General features: G+C 35.9%; 1 protein-coding gene across 1 annotated transcript in view; it reads right to left on the bottom strand.

The window, feature by feature from the left end:
• Positions 1–19,429, bottom strand: part of AQR (aquarius intron-binding spliceosomal factor) — a 51,328-nt gene that overhangs the window by 26,415 nt on the left and 5,484 nt on the right. Inside the window, exons 6-20 of the mRNA XM_065686537.1 lie at positions 19,157–19,297; positions 18,411–18,479; positions 17,828–17,928; positions 17,077–17,153; positions 15,786–15,850; positions 13,460–13,576; positions 12,382–12,495; positions 11,482–11,585; positions 10,574–10,676; positions 9,318–9,438; positions 6,966–7,107; positions 6,101–6,279; positions 4,101–4,268; positions 3,502–3,671; positions 459–700 (exon numbers count right to left, since the gene is read on the bottom strand). Of these exons, the coding sequence (XP_065542609.1) occupies positions 459–700; positions 3,502–3,671; positions 4,101–4,268; positions 6,101–6,279; positions 6,966–7,107; positions 9,318–9,438; positions 10,574–10,676; positions 11,482–11,585; positions 12,382–12,495; positions 13,460–13,576; positions 15,786–15,850; positions 17,077–17,153; positions 17,828–17,928; positions 18,411–18,479; positions 19,157–19,297 (1,913 nt within the window). The remainder of the gene's footprint in view (positions 1–458; positions 701–3,501; positions 3,672–4,100; positions 4,269–6,100; positions 6,280–6,965; positions 7,108–9,317; positions 9,439–10,573; positions 10,677–11,481; positions 11,586–12,381; positions 12,496–13,459; positions 13,577–15,785; positions 15,851–17,076; positions 17,154–17,827; positions 17,929–18,410; positions 18,480–19,156; positions 19,298–19,429) is intronic.

Below are 19,429 nucleotides of genomic sequence, written 5' to 3' on the forward strand. Positions count from 1 at the left end.
GAAAGTATTTCTAACTAGAATAAGCAATATGGGATTTCAGATTTAACTCTTTAATTGAATTGTTTCGAAAAGCTGAAGTTTTAACTGATACTGAAATTGCTGTTCTTTGCTTGCTTTAATGAAACACATACAGAAGCTATGTAATTAAAAATCTTTAAGCTGAACTTGAAGAGGTTAGATAGTATTCACTTCTGTATGGTGCTATGTCTCTTTATTTTATCTCATACTGTTGCTCTTCCCATCTCTTCAATCAATGCTCCAGAGAACAGAATAGAGCAGAAGCTGGTCCTGAGCTTCACAGTAGGTACAGTTAATCCTGTTAGATATCTACCTTAATTTTAATATTAACATCTTTTCTTAAAATAAAACATCTCCCTTCAACCAGTGATCTCAACTCCAGCTAACATCACACTTCCGCAAGAATACCAGATCAGAAGAACTTGAAATTTTGAGATCACCTGAAGGGGGGTATTTGCAGAACCGGATTATCAACAGTCACTTTAATATTGTATCCAGGAAAGCTAGCTTTTAAATGATCAATGGACAGAAAAGTGTCATTAAAATCCAGAGTTGCGATCTGATTTGGCATTTTCGAGTAGTGTGCACTACTTGGGTCTCCATATCCAAGAATGATGTCATGCAGCCAGTCAGGAACCACACAATCTGTATTCATCAAATTCCTAATAGTCTCCAGAACAGCCTGTGAATTAGAAAAATGGGAAAAACATGACTGGGGAGATTGACTTCTTACTAAGAAAACAAGATATAATGACCAGAAGACTAACCAAATCTATTTCAAATGCCTGCATATAACAGTCTTTACCTGACAGTTGTTCAGTTAGATTCAGTCAATATATACATATTCTGTGTATATATTTTTATATATGCAAAAAAACCACCAGTGTCAAAACATATAATTCTTAAAATATTCAACTATTCTGTTAGTAGAGAGGACCACAGACATCAGTAAAATTTTCATTCCAGAATACTCAGGAGGGAGAGGGAAGACATAAAATACACTCATGCAGCTTAAAATTTCATCCTGGAGCCAGGTTAAGTTTCTCTCCAAATTAATTTTTCTACTCACTTGCAGTTACGTCAGTATTTTCTCTCCTTTTCCCCTCCCATAAAAACACCAATGCTCCAGACCCTGGACATGCACAAAGGATGTGTATTTCAACTAAGAGGTAGCTGAACTGTAGTTTTCCTGTTAAAGGACTACTTCAGTGGCAAGTCTTCAAAAAGAAATCTTACTTGAAAGTTGGTATTAGGACATCACACATCTGCTCCTCAACAGAAGAGACAAGAGGATAGGAGACCTTTGCTGATTTCCATATCCTCCAACTTACCACGCCATCAAACATGGACACAGATGGCAAACATAGTGCATAAGCAGTCCTCAACAGGATATAATACAGATTTTCCAAATGCTGATCTTGTAAAAGAGCAATCAGCCAAGACAAAGTATGGAATTTTATTCAGATAGCACAAATTTATATATCCAGCTCCAAAGAGTAGGATTCTCTGCCCTTTTACTGCTTGCGTTGTATTATTCAGGAATCAGAGTGATCATTATTTCTGCTTAAACAGTCAGCCTCTATAAACGGTACTTTTATCCAGCTGAAGTTAGAAAGATTTGCAAATAACACTGAATTATTGCACCTAAATTGATAATAATGTGATAAATCTAGAAATATCTTGCTTTGTCTTGAAAAATTAATATATGAGACTTAAGTAAAAACCAGCATAGAATGGTGCGCATTGTGATTTGCCTGTGAAACTGCTGTAAGGACACACTACAACTCTCATCTAAGAGCAATTCTGAGCAAACTTCTGTACTGACTTTCCGACTACACAAAAGTGCCTGCCTACATACGTGAATAAAATCAGATCTATACTGCTAGCACATCAACTGGCTTTGGCAGAGGTTATTTGCTTATAATGTAAATATATATTATAACTATTTTCTTTTAATGTGAAATGAACCTGCCAGACATAAACATTTAAGATTTTAGGTTTGGTTGGTTGGGTTTTTTGGTTTATGGGGGGGGGGGGAGTGTGGGTGTGGGCAATGTAAAGTTATAAAGAACTGTGAAGTACTTCCAGTATACCAGCCCACAGCAGGATGGCACCAGAATGCTCTGTGCAGACCAAAAGCTACTGTTTTACACCAGAGGCATCTTTCCAGATACAGAAAAGTCTAAGGTTTCATGCCTCCCTCTTCATCCACCTGAAAAGGACATGCTGCAGGACCCTTTACAGTGAAAATTACCTCAATTACACAATTCATGATTTTAAGGTACCAAAAGAAAGGCAGTTTGTCATCATGTTGCATTTTCATAATGGAAAACTCAAGGAACATTAAAGATTTAAAGGTCTAAACAGCAAAGAAACTGAGCATGCATACACGAAATATTTTCAGGAAAAAGAGGCACCATTCACTCTACAAAGCTCCAGTTCACATACAATCTCTATAAGCACTATCAAATCTATCAGTGCTAAAAACCTCACCTGACACCGTCTAAAGCCCAAAGAATCCAGTGATACTCCCAAAAGGTAACAGTTTTCGCTAATTTCCACCTTTTGACTAGTTACTCCTCCTTTTCCTTTAAACCCAACCACAAACCTCATTCACTCACTCCCCCCACTTCTTGCCCTCCCCCTGCTCCTGGAGGGACGGAGAGGAGAATCGAAAAGAATGCAGCTCCCACGGGTTGAGATAAGAACAGTTTAGTAACTAAGGTATAACACAGATCACTACTGCTACCACCAATAATAATAATGATAAAGGAAGTAACAAGAGGAAAGAATACAACACCTCAGCACCAGCCAACCAATAACTCACCCCACTCCCCCTAGCCGAGCACCGACCGATACCTCTTCTAACCCTGCAGTCCTAGCCCTTCCTGGTCAACTCCCGGTTACATCCTGGGCATGACGTGCTGTGGTATGGAATACTTCTTTGGTCAGTTTGTGTCAGGTGTCCTGTCTCTGCTTTCCCCCAGCCTTCCCTCCTCCCTGGCAGAGCATGAGGCTCAGAAAGTCCTTGGCCAGACCAAACATTTGAGCAGCAACTGAAAACATCAGCGTTATCAACACTGTTCCCAGGCCAAAAAATCAAAACAATGCACTGCACTAGCTACTAAGAAGGAGAAAAATAACTGCTACTGCTGAACCCAGGACAAGTCCACTATCACATCAGGTAACAAAAACATTCCACATACTCCCTTAACCCAAAAAGCCAAATAAAATTAATCTGCACGCTACCTGTTAAAAGACTGAAATGGTAAACCACTCAAGTGAAGGAGTGGTCTGCTTTTCAGTTACTTTCAATGCTTCTCTGAAAGGGGAAGTCATCAGCAGCTGACATGCTCCAAATTCCTGGAAGTGATCAGATGTCACCTAAAAAGCCTACCTACATGCATCTAAAATGAACATGGTCTGAATATGCCAGCAAGAGAGACAACTCTTATCCTAACAGGTAATGAGCAAGCACCTTACCTTGAAATTGTTTTCTTTTGGCTTTCTTCTCATTATTATATTAAATGTCTCATAAACATCTTCTGCTCCATTCTGGATTGTATTGGTCATGTCTTGTTGATACTGGTTTGGATCCAGAAATACTCTGTATGTTCTGCAATCCCCTTTAAGTCTTGGTTTGGGGTCAGGTCCTGCCCATAATGAAACAGTAAGAACAGAATTTGAGTTAGTGCTAAAAGCAGATTATCATTCAAATAAGTGACTCCTAAAATGAAATTTAGAAAATTCATATGATGAAACTCATTTCTGCATGGCATTACAAACATTCTTATTTCATGTTTTCATCCCATTTCTAACAGAGTTTTTAATCATAAGCTATTTTATTCCTAAAACTGAAATGTACTGAATTTAATTAACCTAATTACATCAGATTTTACAAGAGGAAACTAGTTAACTTTTCTATGGCTGCGTATGGAATTGCTTCTTTTTTTTCAAGTAGGCAATGAATTCAGTGAGCCCTGGTTAAAAGACAAGCAAGTCAACAACTAGGCTTTTACGAAAAAGGAAAAAAAATTAAAGAAAAAAAAAAGATATTTCAAACAGGTTTTGGTACGTCTTACCTTCTTCAATAACACGTCCTTTCTCATCCAACATGCCCTGGATTTCACAGCCTCTGACATACACCAGGCCAATTTGCTGAACAAAAGGTTGTCGTCGATCAAATTTGGTGCCATAAGGTTGTGTAGGACGTACCGTGATCAAAAAGCAGACATCATGCTTACGCAGACCTGATTCCAAAGAGGAGCATTCAGTGATTTGATCAAATACCACTTCCTTTCTCTATTCCTTTATACATATACACACACACGTATACATACACAATAAAATCCACAAAAATTTAAGTAAAACCACACCTGTTTAAAAAAGAATGTGTTCTCTTCCAACATATGCCTTTAATTTAAGAGGATACAAAACCACGGGATACTGTCATCTTTTCCATTATTCCTGCACACTGATCTCAGATATGAGGAGAAATTGACTGCTTTCTTCATGACAACAGACTTGTCTTAAAATAATCTTAGTTAGGTTACACACAACCTAGGTATTTTCAGTCTTACCTCAAGTGTGCCATTAATCTCTTATTCCTTTTTTTTGTACTTTTTTTTTTTTTACAACAATTTAAGTGCAGTGCCTATAACTAGGGCAGAAAATCCTAAATAAAGTTTAGTTATCTACTCAGAAAGATAAAAGATCACTTAATCAAGTTACTTGCCTTCCAGGCTACTCTCCAGTTTATGAATCCCAATATGACTTGGTTTAGCATTTTTATTTTTCTCCTCAGTAGTAACATGCTCTTGTGAAGCCACATTTGCTTTTGAGTAATTAAGACCTCTGACTCTTTCCATCCTGCAGAGCTACTGCCTAACAAGTCATTACTTCAACATGCATTTGTGCAGTGACTTGTTCTTGCTTAAGTTTATTATCTTAATATTCATCACGGTGAACTACACCCTACTTTTAATATGCAGTTCCTCCAAATCACCAGCATAAACACGAATCCTTTTCTCCAGTATATCTACAGTTTCTCACAGATGCAAGACACCTCCAAAATTTAGTAAAAACATGCTGTATTTTTTATACAAGAGAAATAATTTCTCATAACACACAGGATATTATTCAACCTAAAGCAGTTTCAAGACCCTGTTATGTCAGGAAACGATTCATGAGTTCTTCACTTAGGTTTGATAAGTTAAAACATTACTGCTTTTGAGATCACAGAGGCTGTTCTAGTATTTAAAAAGCCAGGTGTGCCACTATACAGATACCTTTAGCATGGTGAAGTCTGCTGCCATTCTCCTAGGTTTTCTACTTTAATAGAAATCTACATTCCCAAACTTGTATCTGCTTATTTATGATATGCTCCAACTTTAGCATTTGTGTATGTGACCCGTAATCACACTATGCAGTCACAGAACTCTTAACAGATTTCTCTAACAAAAGGGAGTGACATTTACTGATAATCCAAGTACAAGAACATGCTTCTATGCCACTTGCCAACACAGTCAACTAAAGTTCAGTTCTTCAAGCAAAAGAACTGTCACCTGCGTACACTTCTAAACAACGGTATTTGGTACTAACAGTACAATCATCACTTCCTAACAACATTCAAATACACTGAAGGCTACTAAAATGCACTGGCTTGAATTTAATCACAATCTGTCCTCTCTGCTTGAATATGAGACAGGTATCACATTCGCCACTATCTTTCCAATATGACATTATTAGCATGCATATTAATTTAAAATGCTAACTTATTTTTCCACATTCCCTGTAAAGGGCAGAATTTTCCATTAAGAAACTGAATGACACCAACCTGAAATAGGAAACACTCTGTTCCCAATGAACATGCAAATACTTTAACACTGTCAATATAATCTTCATTTTAGGAAAATATAAACTTCTTAGACCTGGAATTTGAGTAACTAACTTTTAAACACTGCGTAAAGATCGTCAAATCTGCATCTCTGATTAAGATAACCGGTCTTACAAATAAGATTACATCAAAGTGTATTTTGACGGGCACCTATTTTGATCACTTTATTTCAAAGAACTTAAGTACCTTCCCATTCATCTTTGATGTTATCTCGGACATTCAAATTAATGGTAACATCTGCTCGTACTCGCATGGGCCAGTTTTCACCAATATTGGGCTTTGCTACCTCCACCACTGTGAAAGAGACAATGGGCTGTGCCATCCTAGCCCATCCACCAAAGACCACACCTCCATATTCCGATAACCTGTAACAAACAACAAAAAATGAAAACAAAGAAATTTTAAGTGATTATCTGACAAAAGATTCAGTTCTTTTTCTCAAGTGTGAAACAGTTTACCTCACAGTCAGTTCTAAGACAAAAAGCAGAAGTCTTCATTTTACATGCTACTGATGCAGATTCACATACTCCTGCATTTTAGAACTGAAGCATAACAGGAACTGACTTATTTTTCAAGAAACAAAAGCAACTTATGCTGGCATTATAAAAAAAAATAAAATGTACTGAGCATAAGAGATATGGCACCAAATGATCCCATGTAAACTAAAGAGGATCAAAACGTGGCAGATGGCAAATTCAAGACTACTCAGTAACACCTCCCATAAACCAGAAATGTTGGTGGTAAGGTTCCAGATTTTGTAACGTCAGCCAAGGCTTAGTACTTTTGGAAAACTCATCTGCCTTAACACAACAAAGACTGGTTGCTAGCATCCAACAGACTGTCTTAACACATCTACAGGGATACATATAAACACACCCCTATAAAATCATCCCACAGGGTTGCAATACCTTAGGGATGCAGTAGTACCTGCGTAATAAATACATTTTGTACTATGTATTCAGTATACACACAATATAAATTACCCATTTTCAGATGCACTTTGTTTGCAATTGAAGCTGAATTACTGGTTTGCATTAGTTAAAAATATTACCATGGTTTCATCCTACTGACACTATCTTCAATGTCCTGTCTGATCTCGTAGGTAGACTCTAAGCGGAAAAGATTGAAGTTCCTCAGCAGATAGTCATGGAGAGTGAGAAACTGCAGATTCAGTTTGGGAAGTGCAAGACAGCCTGAGGGGGTAAGGGTAGAAGGGAAGAGATATTTGATGGATGAAGAAAAAGTACATAAATTAATATACTGGTTCCAAGAATTCATACATATGTTATTCTAGAACTACCATAACTGGTATCCTGGGTGATTCTAAGTACTACCCCGTTTTATAAATACAGGCCTCTAAAAAACACACATTTTTCACATTTTCTTGAAATGAACCTGCACAAAATTAATTTTCATCCTTCTGGCAGTAATGCAGTGAACTACATAAAGACTGAATCCTTCCCTGTATTCAGACAACAGAACTGAATTTATAAAAATCAAATGAAGGGCAAATTAACAGTTTTTGGGGAATGCAACAATTAAGCCAGCATTAAAAATGAAAAAGGTTCATTAACTAATAAAACCCATGATTTATCCAACAATTCCCCAACTCCAATCATTTATGCTTATTAGAAGCCACAAAAAACCATTAATGTAGAAAAAAGTTTTAAACCAAGAAATCAGTTTTTAACACACAACTTTCCTCAGAAGTTTCTATTACTGATCAAAGATTTTTTTTTATTTTTTCTTTTTTAATGAGAATGAAAAACATGGGAAGATTAGATCTAACTAAACAAGGAGTATAAACAGGTTCTAAAGCTTGCACACCTTTAGGATAGATTTAGGTGCAAATTTTCCATAATAAAAATTATTACGTTACTCATTTAACAATACTGGACTAACGCTCCAGCTTCACGTCTATGCTCAAGACCTGCGAAAACATCAAGCTTTGGTAACTCGCAATGTTATCCCTGAAACATTTCACTGGTATACGTACTTCATATTAGCTTTCACATGCACTAAGATACAATGGCAGTGAAAAAAGGCAGTAGAACACGGCAATTTCTATTCCAGAAAGTCTTATAGTGATAAAATATTTTAACCCATTTCCCAACACCAAGTAACAAACCCGGTCCAGTAAAACTAGTTATATGCACAAAGTGCAGGGCCTGCAGCAAGACCTCTTTAAGGATGCACAGAATCTATCAGACAGACTTTTCTTCCCTCATTTCTTAGAAGAAAACAGAAACAGTACTTCTATCTTTCTTGGGCTAAAATAATTTTGCTACTTTTAGCAAGACAAAAAACCCAAGACCATCAAAATCAAACTCTCTTGTTTGAAATAAGGGCTGGAGAATATGTGGAGATTAAAAAGAGAAACTGCAAACTTAAACTAAGAGAAGCAAAACTGAAAAATACTTGTTAACAGTCTGCAGACAAAATGCTTCAAAAAAAATATCCTTCTTGTCAATAATATTTGTTCACAGAGAATTTATAAAAAAAAAAAACAAACAAACAAAAACAAGCCTCATTTATGCTAAGCAGCTGAATTTAAGGCTTATTCCTACACAAAAAATAGCTCTGAATTAAAACTATATGAAGGAGGATATGGAATATTTGATGCTCAAACCAGAAACATACTTTGTACTAGTCTTTAAAGATATATGCTGTTATTTGGAATCTCCATGCTCCAAATTAAAGTTTTTACATTCCTAATGAAAATTCTCATGATCCACATTAATACATTTTTTTAAAAGTAGCTAGACAAAAATAAGTGTTGTTCATTGAAAAGCTTAAAACTACCTAACTCCTTGTTTGCAATACCTGCAGTGTGCTTGATCATGAGAACATCGACCAAGAACACTAGGTTCTGAATTTAGAGCGCATATACTGCATTTCAGTGACTGGGTACACAATTACCTTAAAATAAGAGGAAGATAATTAGTGCTAATTCCATCACTTAAAAAAAACCACAACACCAAACAACAAAAAAACCCAGCAACAACAAAAAAAAAAAAAAAAAAAAAAAGGGTTTAGTGAACATACTTAAAAGCAAAGTACAGACAACAGCTCTTCTGCTGCATGTTTACAACCTCTCTCACTTTACAGTAACTACCTGTGCCACAGCTGGTGGTATACCGTATCTGTTATCCAGATTAGAAGCAAATAAATGTCTTTGTAAATACAAGCCTTTGGATTTCTCTTAAACTCCACTATAAATTTGCTAATAATTTCACCTCAGAGTTCCTGACTCACAACTCATAAAAGCTAACCTCACTCCAAGGTACTGGAAGATGCCAAAGTACTGCATATGTAAGTTCCAAAGACAGAATGAACCTAAACACTTTTTTTTTTTTGCAGCATCTGCTGTCTTCTTCAGCATTTACTGAACTACTAATCATACCTTCTCCAGAATAATATTCAGTTGGTACAATATTTTCATCCCAAATAATCTTCTCTGTGGGATATAGTGGCATCTGGTTGAGTTGCTGAATTTGAGATATTCGTCTCTCATGACGGGAAACCTAAAGAAAGGATGCATTTTAAACTTCTGTAAGTCAAAAAGGGAACACAAAGCTACTTTTGAAATATGCACACTGATCCATAAGACTGCTGGTGGTCGCTTGTTGTTTTCTCTCTTTTAATACATTTAGGTTTGTTTTGGTTCTGGGTTTTTTTGTTTGGGTTTTTTTTTTTGTTGTTGTTATTTTGGGGGGGGGTTGTTTGCTTTGCTTTGGGTTTTTTTTAATAAAATAAAACTAAATACAAACAGTGAAACTAGAAGATGAACACACACATAGTCCAACTAATGGTCCTAGTACAGGAGTCAACCAATCATCTGGCTACTCAGCAGACCCAAAATGACACAACCAAACTGAAAGTATTCAGTCAAGGCTTAGCAGAAAATTAACTTCAAATAAAATTTATTTGCTTTTCCATTAAGCATGTGGTCAAGAGTTAATGCTATTAACTTACACTGCTCATTCAGCAACAAGTAGTCTTAATTTCCTCTTCAAGACAGAAAAAAGAAAAAAAAAATCTATCCAATACTACAATGCCATCTGAACAAATATGGCATCCATAAACAGCATGTCTAAACCTTTGGAAATTAAGTGAACAAATTTTAAAGGAATTAACAACCACAAAATAAGCCTATAAAAAAGATTTTTAAAAACAGCTATGCCATTCTAACACTGATATCGAGAGTAGAATCCCACAGTAATATTGTTATACACTCAATATCCAAACAACCATGATGTACCAAAATGGTACTTCAAATGGGTTCAAGGAATCAAATAGGTACTGAGTATCTAGTTATACTTTAGAAGACTTCTTACTTCTAAAGGGGACAAACAGGTTACTAGATAAACTTTTCTAGAACTGGTTCTGAGATTCTGGTTTTTGTCTATACTTTTACAACTACACCAAACATACACATCCTAGTTTCTCAGGAAAACTACCTTTATTAAATAAGCATTTTCAAATGCTTCATTTTTATGGTCTCAAACCCCATTTTAGTATTACTACTAAAACTGCTGTGGTTCACAGGCAGTTCAGCTAAAGGTCCTAAATGGGTACTTTACCACAGTGTAGTTGGTAGATTTAGCTGCCCTGAGTTTACAAAAGAAAAAATGCAAGCAGTATTAATTATGTTTTTACCAGCAGCTCCAGCAGAAACTCCTTTTCATAGCTTGAGTCTTCCCCTTCTGGAAGGGATGGCAGCAGGCAGAGATAGGATGCCACCTGGTGAAGAACATTTGAGCTGCACAGCAGAAGGAAAAACAGATGCTTGGTTCATTGGTCATTTGCAATAAAACCAAGGACAGCAAGTACCCTAGCTTTCTTTTTTCTTTAAAAAAACCACCAAAATCCAACTATTCATTTCAAAGACCAAAACTTACAGATTAGTATTTTAAGTGAAGTTTGAGATACTTAAAATATTTTTAGAATTGTTACAAAGTGATCTAGAGCACTTCCATGGGGGAAGTGTGTTCAGGCACAAGTATAAGCTGAACCACTCACACACAATAAACAAAGCAAGATATGAATATTTTTTATTGTTTCAAGATGTGTACTTGAATGCAATGCAGAACCAGACGGAGCAAACATTGCCTTTGTCAAAATACAGACTGTTACCCTTTTAATCACAGCATAACAATACAGCACAGTTACTACAGTGGCATACTTTTATAATTTCTGTTGTAGTTTTTGTACAAAACAGAGTAAAAAAAGCCAAATTAAAAAAGTTAGAGGTTAACTACTGCAAGTTAATTACTGCTACAATTACTTTAAGCAGCTAGCTATTTTCCACAAAGTGAGGGCCTTTGTACATTCATAAATAAAAAAAGGAAAATAGAAGCATTTTTTTTTATACTGGAATTCTAGTACTTTGCTACTAGAGGACACGAACTCTCCCCGTCTCCCTATTTTAGCAGATGTAAAGGCACCATGGGAAGTCAGAAAGACCTGAGAAGTGAGAAAGACAAAAGGCTAGCAATTTGTTAAATTAAAACCTACTGAGAACAAAGAATTGCAGTTTCATGTTAAATTTCATATTGGTAACTTACCTCAGGGGTCCAAATAACTTCACCAGTGAATCACGAGTATCCACTGCAGCTACATTTGAGAGTGCAAAGTCGTATAACTCCGGGAAATGTGCAAACGCTGCCCTCTACAAAAGACCCATGCCCCAAAACAGAATGTAAGCATAGTAATGACACAATTTAATAAAAATCTAAGTATTAATAAAAAAGCATAGCTTATGATTCCTAACACATAGCAACCTATGGGCATTATCAGGACAGAAACAAAAACCAGGGAAAATCTCCATTTTCCTTAGTTAGCACCACCTATCTGTTACCCCCATGCTTCTGACACTATCCCTTTTTATACACTCTCCTATCAGCACTTGTTCTGTCATTAAAATTAAACATAAGGGGCAGGCAACTAAGAAAAAAAATGGACTGCTTCTTTTTTTTTTTTTTTTTTTTTTGTTTTGTTAAAATCAATAGGGGAAATTCTGAAAAGTGTAGCTATCTTTATACGACTACAAGTAATGTGAATTTTTGTCTGTTATGTACAAGGGGCCGCTACTGCCATCATCATATGTACGTAGTGATCTTGAAGAAACAGTGCCACCTACTGTATAATCGTAAGTTAAGTTCTTACAGCACTTAATTTTCCATTCTGAATGGATTTAATGGGAGCAGTTCACCTTGACAATATCAAATCAAAAGTGGTGGTTCTGCTGGAGCATAGTATTTAGCCATAGACACACACATAGTATTGAAGTGTTAAGTGTATTCAATATGGTATGGAAAGTCAAGTTAAAATTACTCCTGTAACTCAACAGGAAAAATAAGGGGTTTGCTTTGGATATTAAATTAATGCCTATTCCAGACACAAATTGGACTAAAACAACAAAACCAAATCCTTCCCCTCCCATAAGTGCTTCACTGTCTACCTACCTGTAGTGAAGTAATTCTGTCATAGTGAATTGTTGTCATCTCGTTCTCTGTCAACGCATTTCCGGTCTGATCATTGATTTCAAAGCCAGTGTAGAATTTAAGCATATCTAAAAGCTGAGACATTATCCATATAAATTAGTGCATTAAGAATAAGAGATGCCCTCCCACAAACAAAAACACAATTTAAAAGGACAAATCTGGGCACCATCTACAAAAAAGAGCTCCTTAAAGTTCTAGGAGAAATGGACTAAGAAGTTGTGTCTAAGTTTTATATTTGGCTAATGCACAAAATAATTTTGTTATCTCATTTACAAGCCATAGAAATTACAGCACTGCCCACAACCAATGCAGTTTCTCTTACATACTAGGACCTGAAACTAATCACACTAAGGTGATCTAGCCAGAGGTTCACTCAGACACTGAACCCCACTTCTGGCTTGCTGCTACCAAAGAAGGGAAAGGTCTTGCTCCCTCTTACCCTCTCTGATGTCAGCTCTGGAATTCATCCTACCTTTCAGTGAGATTATTTAACTTGAGAGAAGAAAATTATTCAGATCTGCTGCTGGCTTTGTGTTCCATCAGTACTGACCCTCAAAGAAACTGAACAAATGCCAGAGACTGGGGAGAGCAAGCAGCAGGAAAAGCAGCTGAGATGCAGGGAATGGGACAGATGTTCAGCTCCTGCCACAGAAAAACAATATACTGTATATGGACTGAGTAAACTGAAGGACAGTAGTGGAACACAAAGGCACTGTTAGGTAGAACAATCTGAGGTCAAAATGAAGGACAGAAGAATGCACTGGTGACAACTTCTGCAACATATGGGGTAAAGCATGCCAGAAGCTGCACTGTTTTCTAGGTCGTACTTTAAAGAACAGTTCAAAAACGGAGCCAGAAATTTAAGAGCAGTCACACACACAGGTACAGTTAGGAAAGAACTACTGTCTGAAAGATTTAAATCAACATCTAGTTAGCATCCATCAGAAAAACATGCCTCAAAAAATACAAAACAAAGCAATTGAAGAATTTAGAGCTTCATCAAAATGAAAAAGTAATTTTCAACAACTTTGCATTTCACCTGACAGAAGAGATGGCCCTCCTTCTCTCTTTTAGCAAGACTGGACAGGTAACAGTGAACAACAAGGTGGGAGTCATCCAACACTGTATTAAACCAGCGTCGTGTGGGAAGCAAAGCCTGTGGTAAACAATCTCACATTAATACAAGCAGCTCTTCAAAATGCAAGAAATCCTGGTTCTTCATGATTTTCCATTTCAAGAAGGCATACCAAGATGGACTGCTGCACAGCTGTTTACATACCTAATACCCTGCAAGAGGTTCTCACATTAAAGAAGCAAGATAGATTTTATGCAGGTAGGCTACTGTCAACACAACTTTTTGTATGACTGGGAGCAGAGCACAAACTTGCCATTAGTGTGATTACATCCTGCCAGTAATAAAAGTAAATTAAACAAAGCAACCATTCTGCTACTGTCTGCTTAATGACTGTGCATTACAAAGGGTATGTCAAACTCGGAAATATTACACATTTGTTTTCTATACTCATTCATTTTAAACATGTTTTTCTCAAAACTACAAACTTTAGGTTAGATATAAGGAAGAAGTTCTTTACTGCAAGGGTGGTGAGGCACTAGAACAGGTTGCCCAAGAAAGCTGTGAATGCTCCATCCCTGGCAGTGTTCAAGGCCAAGCTGGATGAAGTCTTTGGTGACATGATTTAGTGTGAGGTATCCCTGCCCATAGCAGGTGGGCTGGAACTATATGATATTAAAGGTCCTTTCCAACCCTAACTATTCTATAATTCTGTGAAACTGTTTCTTCAAAATATTGTATGGTATCTCTATTCTTTGTAAGATACTCAAATTAGATCTAAGATTTTTTCAAATCTTAATTGAAAACCTATAAAAGATTTTTGTAAAAAAACAACAAACAAAAAAACAAAAACCAAAACCAAAACAACAACGAAAAAAACAAACCAGAGAACATGCTCTACATAGCACCTGTTCAACAGCAGACAGCAGTACACCTCAACAACTGGAGAAGAAAAAGTGAGTTGTTAATGGAATCTACAGACTGAATTTAGAGAGGCAGAAAGTATCAACACGGTGTTTAGAACTAAGACAAAGAAAACAAAACAATATGTAGTAGAAAATATTAATTGTCCTGTACAATAATTATATAAAAACAAACACACACAAAAAATAATGCGCTCAGAAAACCTTAAGAACTTTCCATGGATTCATTCTTTTCAAACTTGTATCAAATCACCAAACTTTTATGGCAGTCTATATATGGTAATATGAAACTGTAATATGCTGAAAAAAAACATAGGTAAAAGAGTCCATTAACACAGTACATGCTACCAAGGAAAAAAAAGACTTGGATTTATAGCTAATTTCTCATTTGCTTGTTCGTCACTTAAACAGGCTTCATAAAACTGCCTGAATTCTAACCTTCCTGAAATAAATACCTAGTGAGAACCAACATTAAATGTACTACCTGTAAGCACTTTGCAGCCAGACTAAAGTTTAACTTCAAACACATACGTTGTCTTAGGACAGCACACCATAAGACAACAAGCTCTAATTAAAAAATTCATTCTATTGTAACTACAAGCACAGGCAACTTCAGTGATTTAGCAGAGGACGGTTAGCCCGTATGAGTCGAAGATCAAGCCATTTTAGAATTCCATCTTCTTACTGTTTCAGAAATAGTCTTATTTCAGAATGTCTTCTAAACCTCAAGTTGTTTTAAAGAAATTGCTACTCATGTGACAAATTATAAATTAATGTATTTTAGTTTTAATTCTGGTACAAGTAAAGCTTAGAATTGTCCCACTTTCTCAGCACTTGCTTAAAAATTTTACAAAACCTTGCCTGGCCTACTGTTATTTTGTAACAAGCCTAGGTCACCAAAACTGTTACTTCTAAATACTGAATTCTAGTCAAATAGAAATAGATAGCATTTCAGAACTAGTGATGCTTTCTGGGATTATGCCCTACAACACAAGGGGTACTTTTAAGTGACCTGTTGCACACTGAAAAAAATACTGGGTTATTCCTAGCAGATTGAAGTGTCACACAATCAAGCGCCAGGATTATTACCATTACCCCAATTAACAAAGTCCTCTTCACTGAGCAATTCAGGATCCTAGCTCTCTCTTAACAATTCATCAGGTTTATAAACCTTATTAGTCAGTTCCCAGTGTGGATGCACTGCTAAAACGTCCAATTTACAGATGAAAAACAACTGTTAAGCAACCATATGCACAACTGCAATATAAAGACCTGCTAATTGGAACAAGGCTGGAACAATTACTTTATGCATTTAAAACTTGGAACATTAGAACACCTGGAAATAGGTTGAATAACTTACAATAACTTACCTCAAGATCTAGCATAAGTTCAATGAATCTCTCACAATAATGAACTTTGTCCATAGAAATAGGACCTACATAGAAAAAAAGGGTTTTTTTGCAATTGATCTACACATTTGCACTAGAAATATTCTTTAAAAATGTAACAAATGCTACTAATATACCGTAATATACTAATGTAACTTTTAACAAGATTAAAAAGTTAACTGGCACATTCTTCTCTTTCTGAAACAATCCTTTCTTTCACTGCAAATCAGAAAAATTTTCGATACAAGAAAGTAATGGAACCAGAGTTTCAGGAGTGATTTTATCCACTCTGAAAAAAAACAGCAATGTGAAACACAAAATGAACACTTCCACAAGATACCAATGGCCTACTAAGCTTCTTAAGAAATTTTAACTCCACGTACCCAAAAATACCTATTTTAAAGCCATAATCGTGGTGTGTGCAAAAGGCCTTGACAATATTCAAGGTAGTCAGTGGTGACTGCTGAGGAGCCTTTAGAGTCATGTCAAAACACAAATTAAGTCTGCTTTAACCAATATATACTTTCAAAACCTCCAAATAACTGTTCATATAAGTCTTCCTAAAATGGGTCTTGCATAATTGGAAAAACAGAGGGGATACGTATACATTCTGAGGAAGCTACAGTACACAATTTCCCCTTACAGCTCAGTTAAGAACTAAAGTTCGCTGAGTTTAAGAGCAGAAGCAGAACTCTAGAAAGTGATTTTACCCAAACCGTGCTGTGCTTGGAGCATACGCCTTTTTTGTCAAAAGGCTAACACCTTCCTTTACAAACACTTTTACTTTCTAAATCAGGCACGCATATAATTTTGCTTGTCACAATGACTTATAAATCAAGAGCAGTCAAATCTTACAGAATTTCACTTCACTTAGGCTTTTGTTCTTATTGTAAATCAAGAGTAAGAACAAAGCCTTATTATATGTATTTATACCACCTGTTTAACAAGGCATCTAAGTATGTAAGAGATGTTTTAATGCTGTAAGCACAGAAAAAGAAAATATCAGTACCCAGAAATATTTTTTAATTAAGTCCATACTGACCAGAAGAAGAGATTTAAAGCAGCTTTCTGCTATTTCATTTTTAAAGCATATGCAGATGCGAATACTAATTTTGACATGAAATTCATGCTGACAGGCATGGATTTCACTAAAACCCTATCCAGAGAAGGTCTCCAACCTCAACTTGGTATCCCTACGAGGAGTTGCTTCAGCAACAGGAAAGAATTCAAGACAGATTACCAGACAGCAAAGCAACATAAGAACCACAGTTACCTGAGACAGCTATTGACTTAAGCACAGAAATGAATTTCTGGATGAGCTTTGAAAGAAATCTTCTCTCCTGATATGCTCTAAAATCAGATACATGACAAAAGCATTAATACTCCTTAAATGCAGACCAGAAGTACAATGTAACTTTCACTAACACAAAGTTAGCTGCTTTATAATTTATATAACAGTAGCAGGCTGCTTTGAAACACATATAAAATGTTTAGATTATAAACTTTCTCTCAGGCAGACAGATTAGCAGTGTACAGTTTTAGGCACAGAACTGATTAACAGCCCATGCTTCTACTAAGCCAAAGAGGAAAAGTATGTCACCACCTACACCTTACCAGATTGTAACACAAAAGTATTGGAACGTTTACCTTTGGTGATATACACACAAATTTAGTCAAATACTTGCATAAGCTATATGCTTAAAAGCTAAACGTTTGCTAAAGGTCATGAAAAAATATGAGTAACTACATGAACATTCTTTTGTGGCTTTTGCCCTATAGCTCCAAGATTTGGTATCACAAATTCATTTATCAAATAAAATATTAAGTTCTATAACAGTATTTTAAATAAATAGAGACCACATGATTAATCCTTATGTGTCATCTTCATAGTTGTTGTTTTGTTGTTTGTTTTTTTTTCTTACAAACCCCCACATTTTTTAACTGAAACAATTTATTTTAGCTGAAATACAATGAATGCATTAAGGGCTTTGGAGTTATCAGGAAAAAAGGCTTCTGTAACATACCGCGTTCTTGCCCCCTCATCCATTTTCTCATCATTTTTCTTAATTAGATTCCAGAATTTTCTTAGTTTTGGTGTCTTTTTCAGCTCTTGCTCCAGTCGTTTCTGAAATGTTACAATGTTATTCAGTCACCAAGAATCCTTGTTTTCATGGGAGATAAAAATACAATATAGTCTTTTAATTAAAAAGAAAAAATATACAACAAAAATAAACAGCTGTCTCAGATAATCTAAGTATTACTGTAAAGCAAGAACATAACACTGCTAGAGAGTAGCTATGGCTAAATGTCAGCTCCATTCCATAGCCCCCATGATTTCATGGCCTTTGTCTACAAATTATAGCTCAAAGAAGCTATTAGCAACAAAGCTTAGTTTTATGGAAAAATTATATCATTAATAATTACACTGAAATTAGTAATAAACAAGAAAGATAATTCTACCAAGTACATAAATATGTAATTGCACAGCAAAGCAGGGAGCTTTAAATTATCAGACTTCCACAACAGTGTTCGTAAGAAGTCACTTTACAGAACTTGAATAATAAATGCTTAGAAGATTGCTTTGCCAGTTTACAGCGTTATGCTTACAGGTTGTAGAGCCATCCACATCGGTAAGGAAATGAGCTGCTGCACCTGCGATCTGATCAAATCCACTTCCTGTTAAAAAGTTACAGACAGAAAATATTTTTTAAAATTCTTATGTTTTCTGAGGTGCCTTACAAAATACCCCAATGTTTATTACCATCTGACAAAACCAAGTACATTATTGCATAAGATTCCACAATTTCCTAAGAGGAAAGTGCACAATAGCCCCTACTCAGTAACACTTGTAACTGCTGAAGACTTCTGTATTTTAGGTTCTTTTCATGGGTTCTGTCAGTTCTTAATCCCTGAGCAGGGGTCTCTTCCAGGTAAGTATTTTTAGCACAGAAGACAATGAGAACTGATGTTCCTTTTTCAGTCATTTCTTCTTCTTGAATCAAGCTGTTTTATTGTGCTTTCCCTGTTTTCACGCTATCTTCTCTCCTGAAGCCTTTACTTATCAAGCTTCTCCCACTTCATCTACACTCTTCCCATTATCCGAGATAACTAATTTTCTCTGTAATTCATGTCATTTCAACTGTCATTTCAAATGTTTTCTCCCCAACTCTGCCTGTGATATGGAACCATACAGCAAGAGCCAAAATCAGGGGTAAAAGCCCTCTGGTACCATCTTTTCCTTAAATAGGAATTTTGCTTCATCTGTCTTATAAGGAGGGATTGCTCAAACTAAACTGTTATTAACATTGAATACCATAAACACATTGGAAATATTACAGTTACTTTTAATATACCAAACTGTTGAAGCAGTGATCAAGGAGAAGCAGCAGGACTGTCTGTTCATGCAGAGAGTATTCACTGTCATTTTCAACCAGTGATGCTTCCAGTATGCATTTAAAAAAGAAGGGAAAGTGTTCTGGCTTTTTTTGGAATATCTAGAAATAGAAAAGGAAGGTGATTTTAAGTCAGATTGATACAAATCATTTTACTCTTCATTCACATAACATAGCTTAAGTCCTCTAAATCCATTTATATCTCTAAAAGGAAGGCTTAGTTTTTCTCTTTTT

This window comes from Lathamus discolor, chromosome 6, assembly GCF_037157495.1.
Source record: "Lathamus discolor isolate bLatDis1 chromosome 6, bLatDis1.hap1, whole genome shotgun sequence".
NCBI classification, from domain to species: Eukaryota; Metazoa; Chordata; class Aves; order Psittaciformes; family Psittacidae; genus Lathamus; species Lathamus discolor.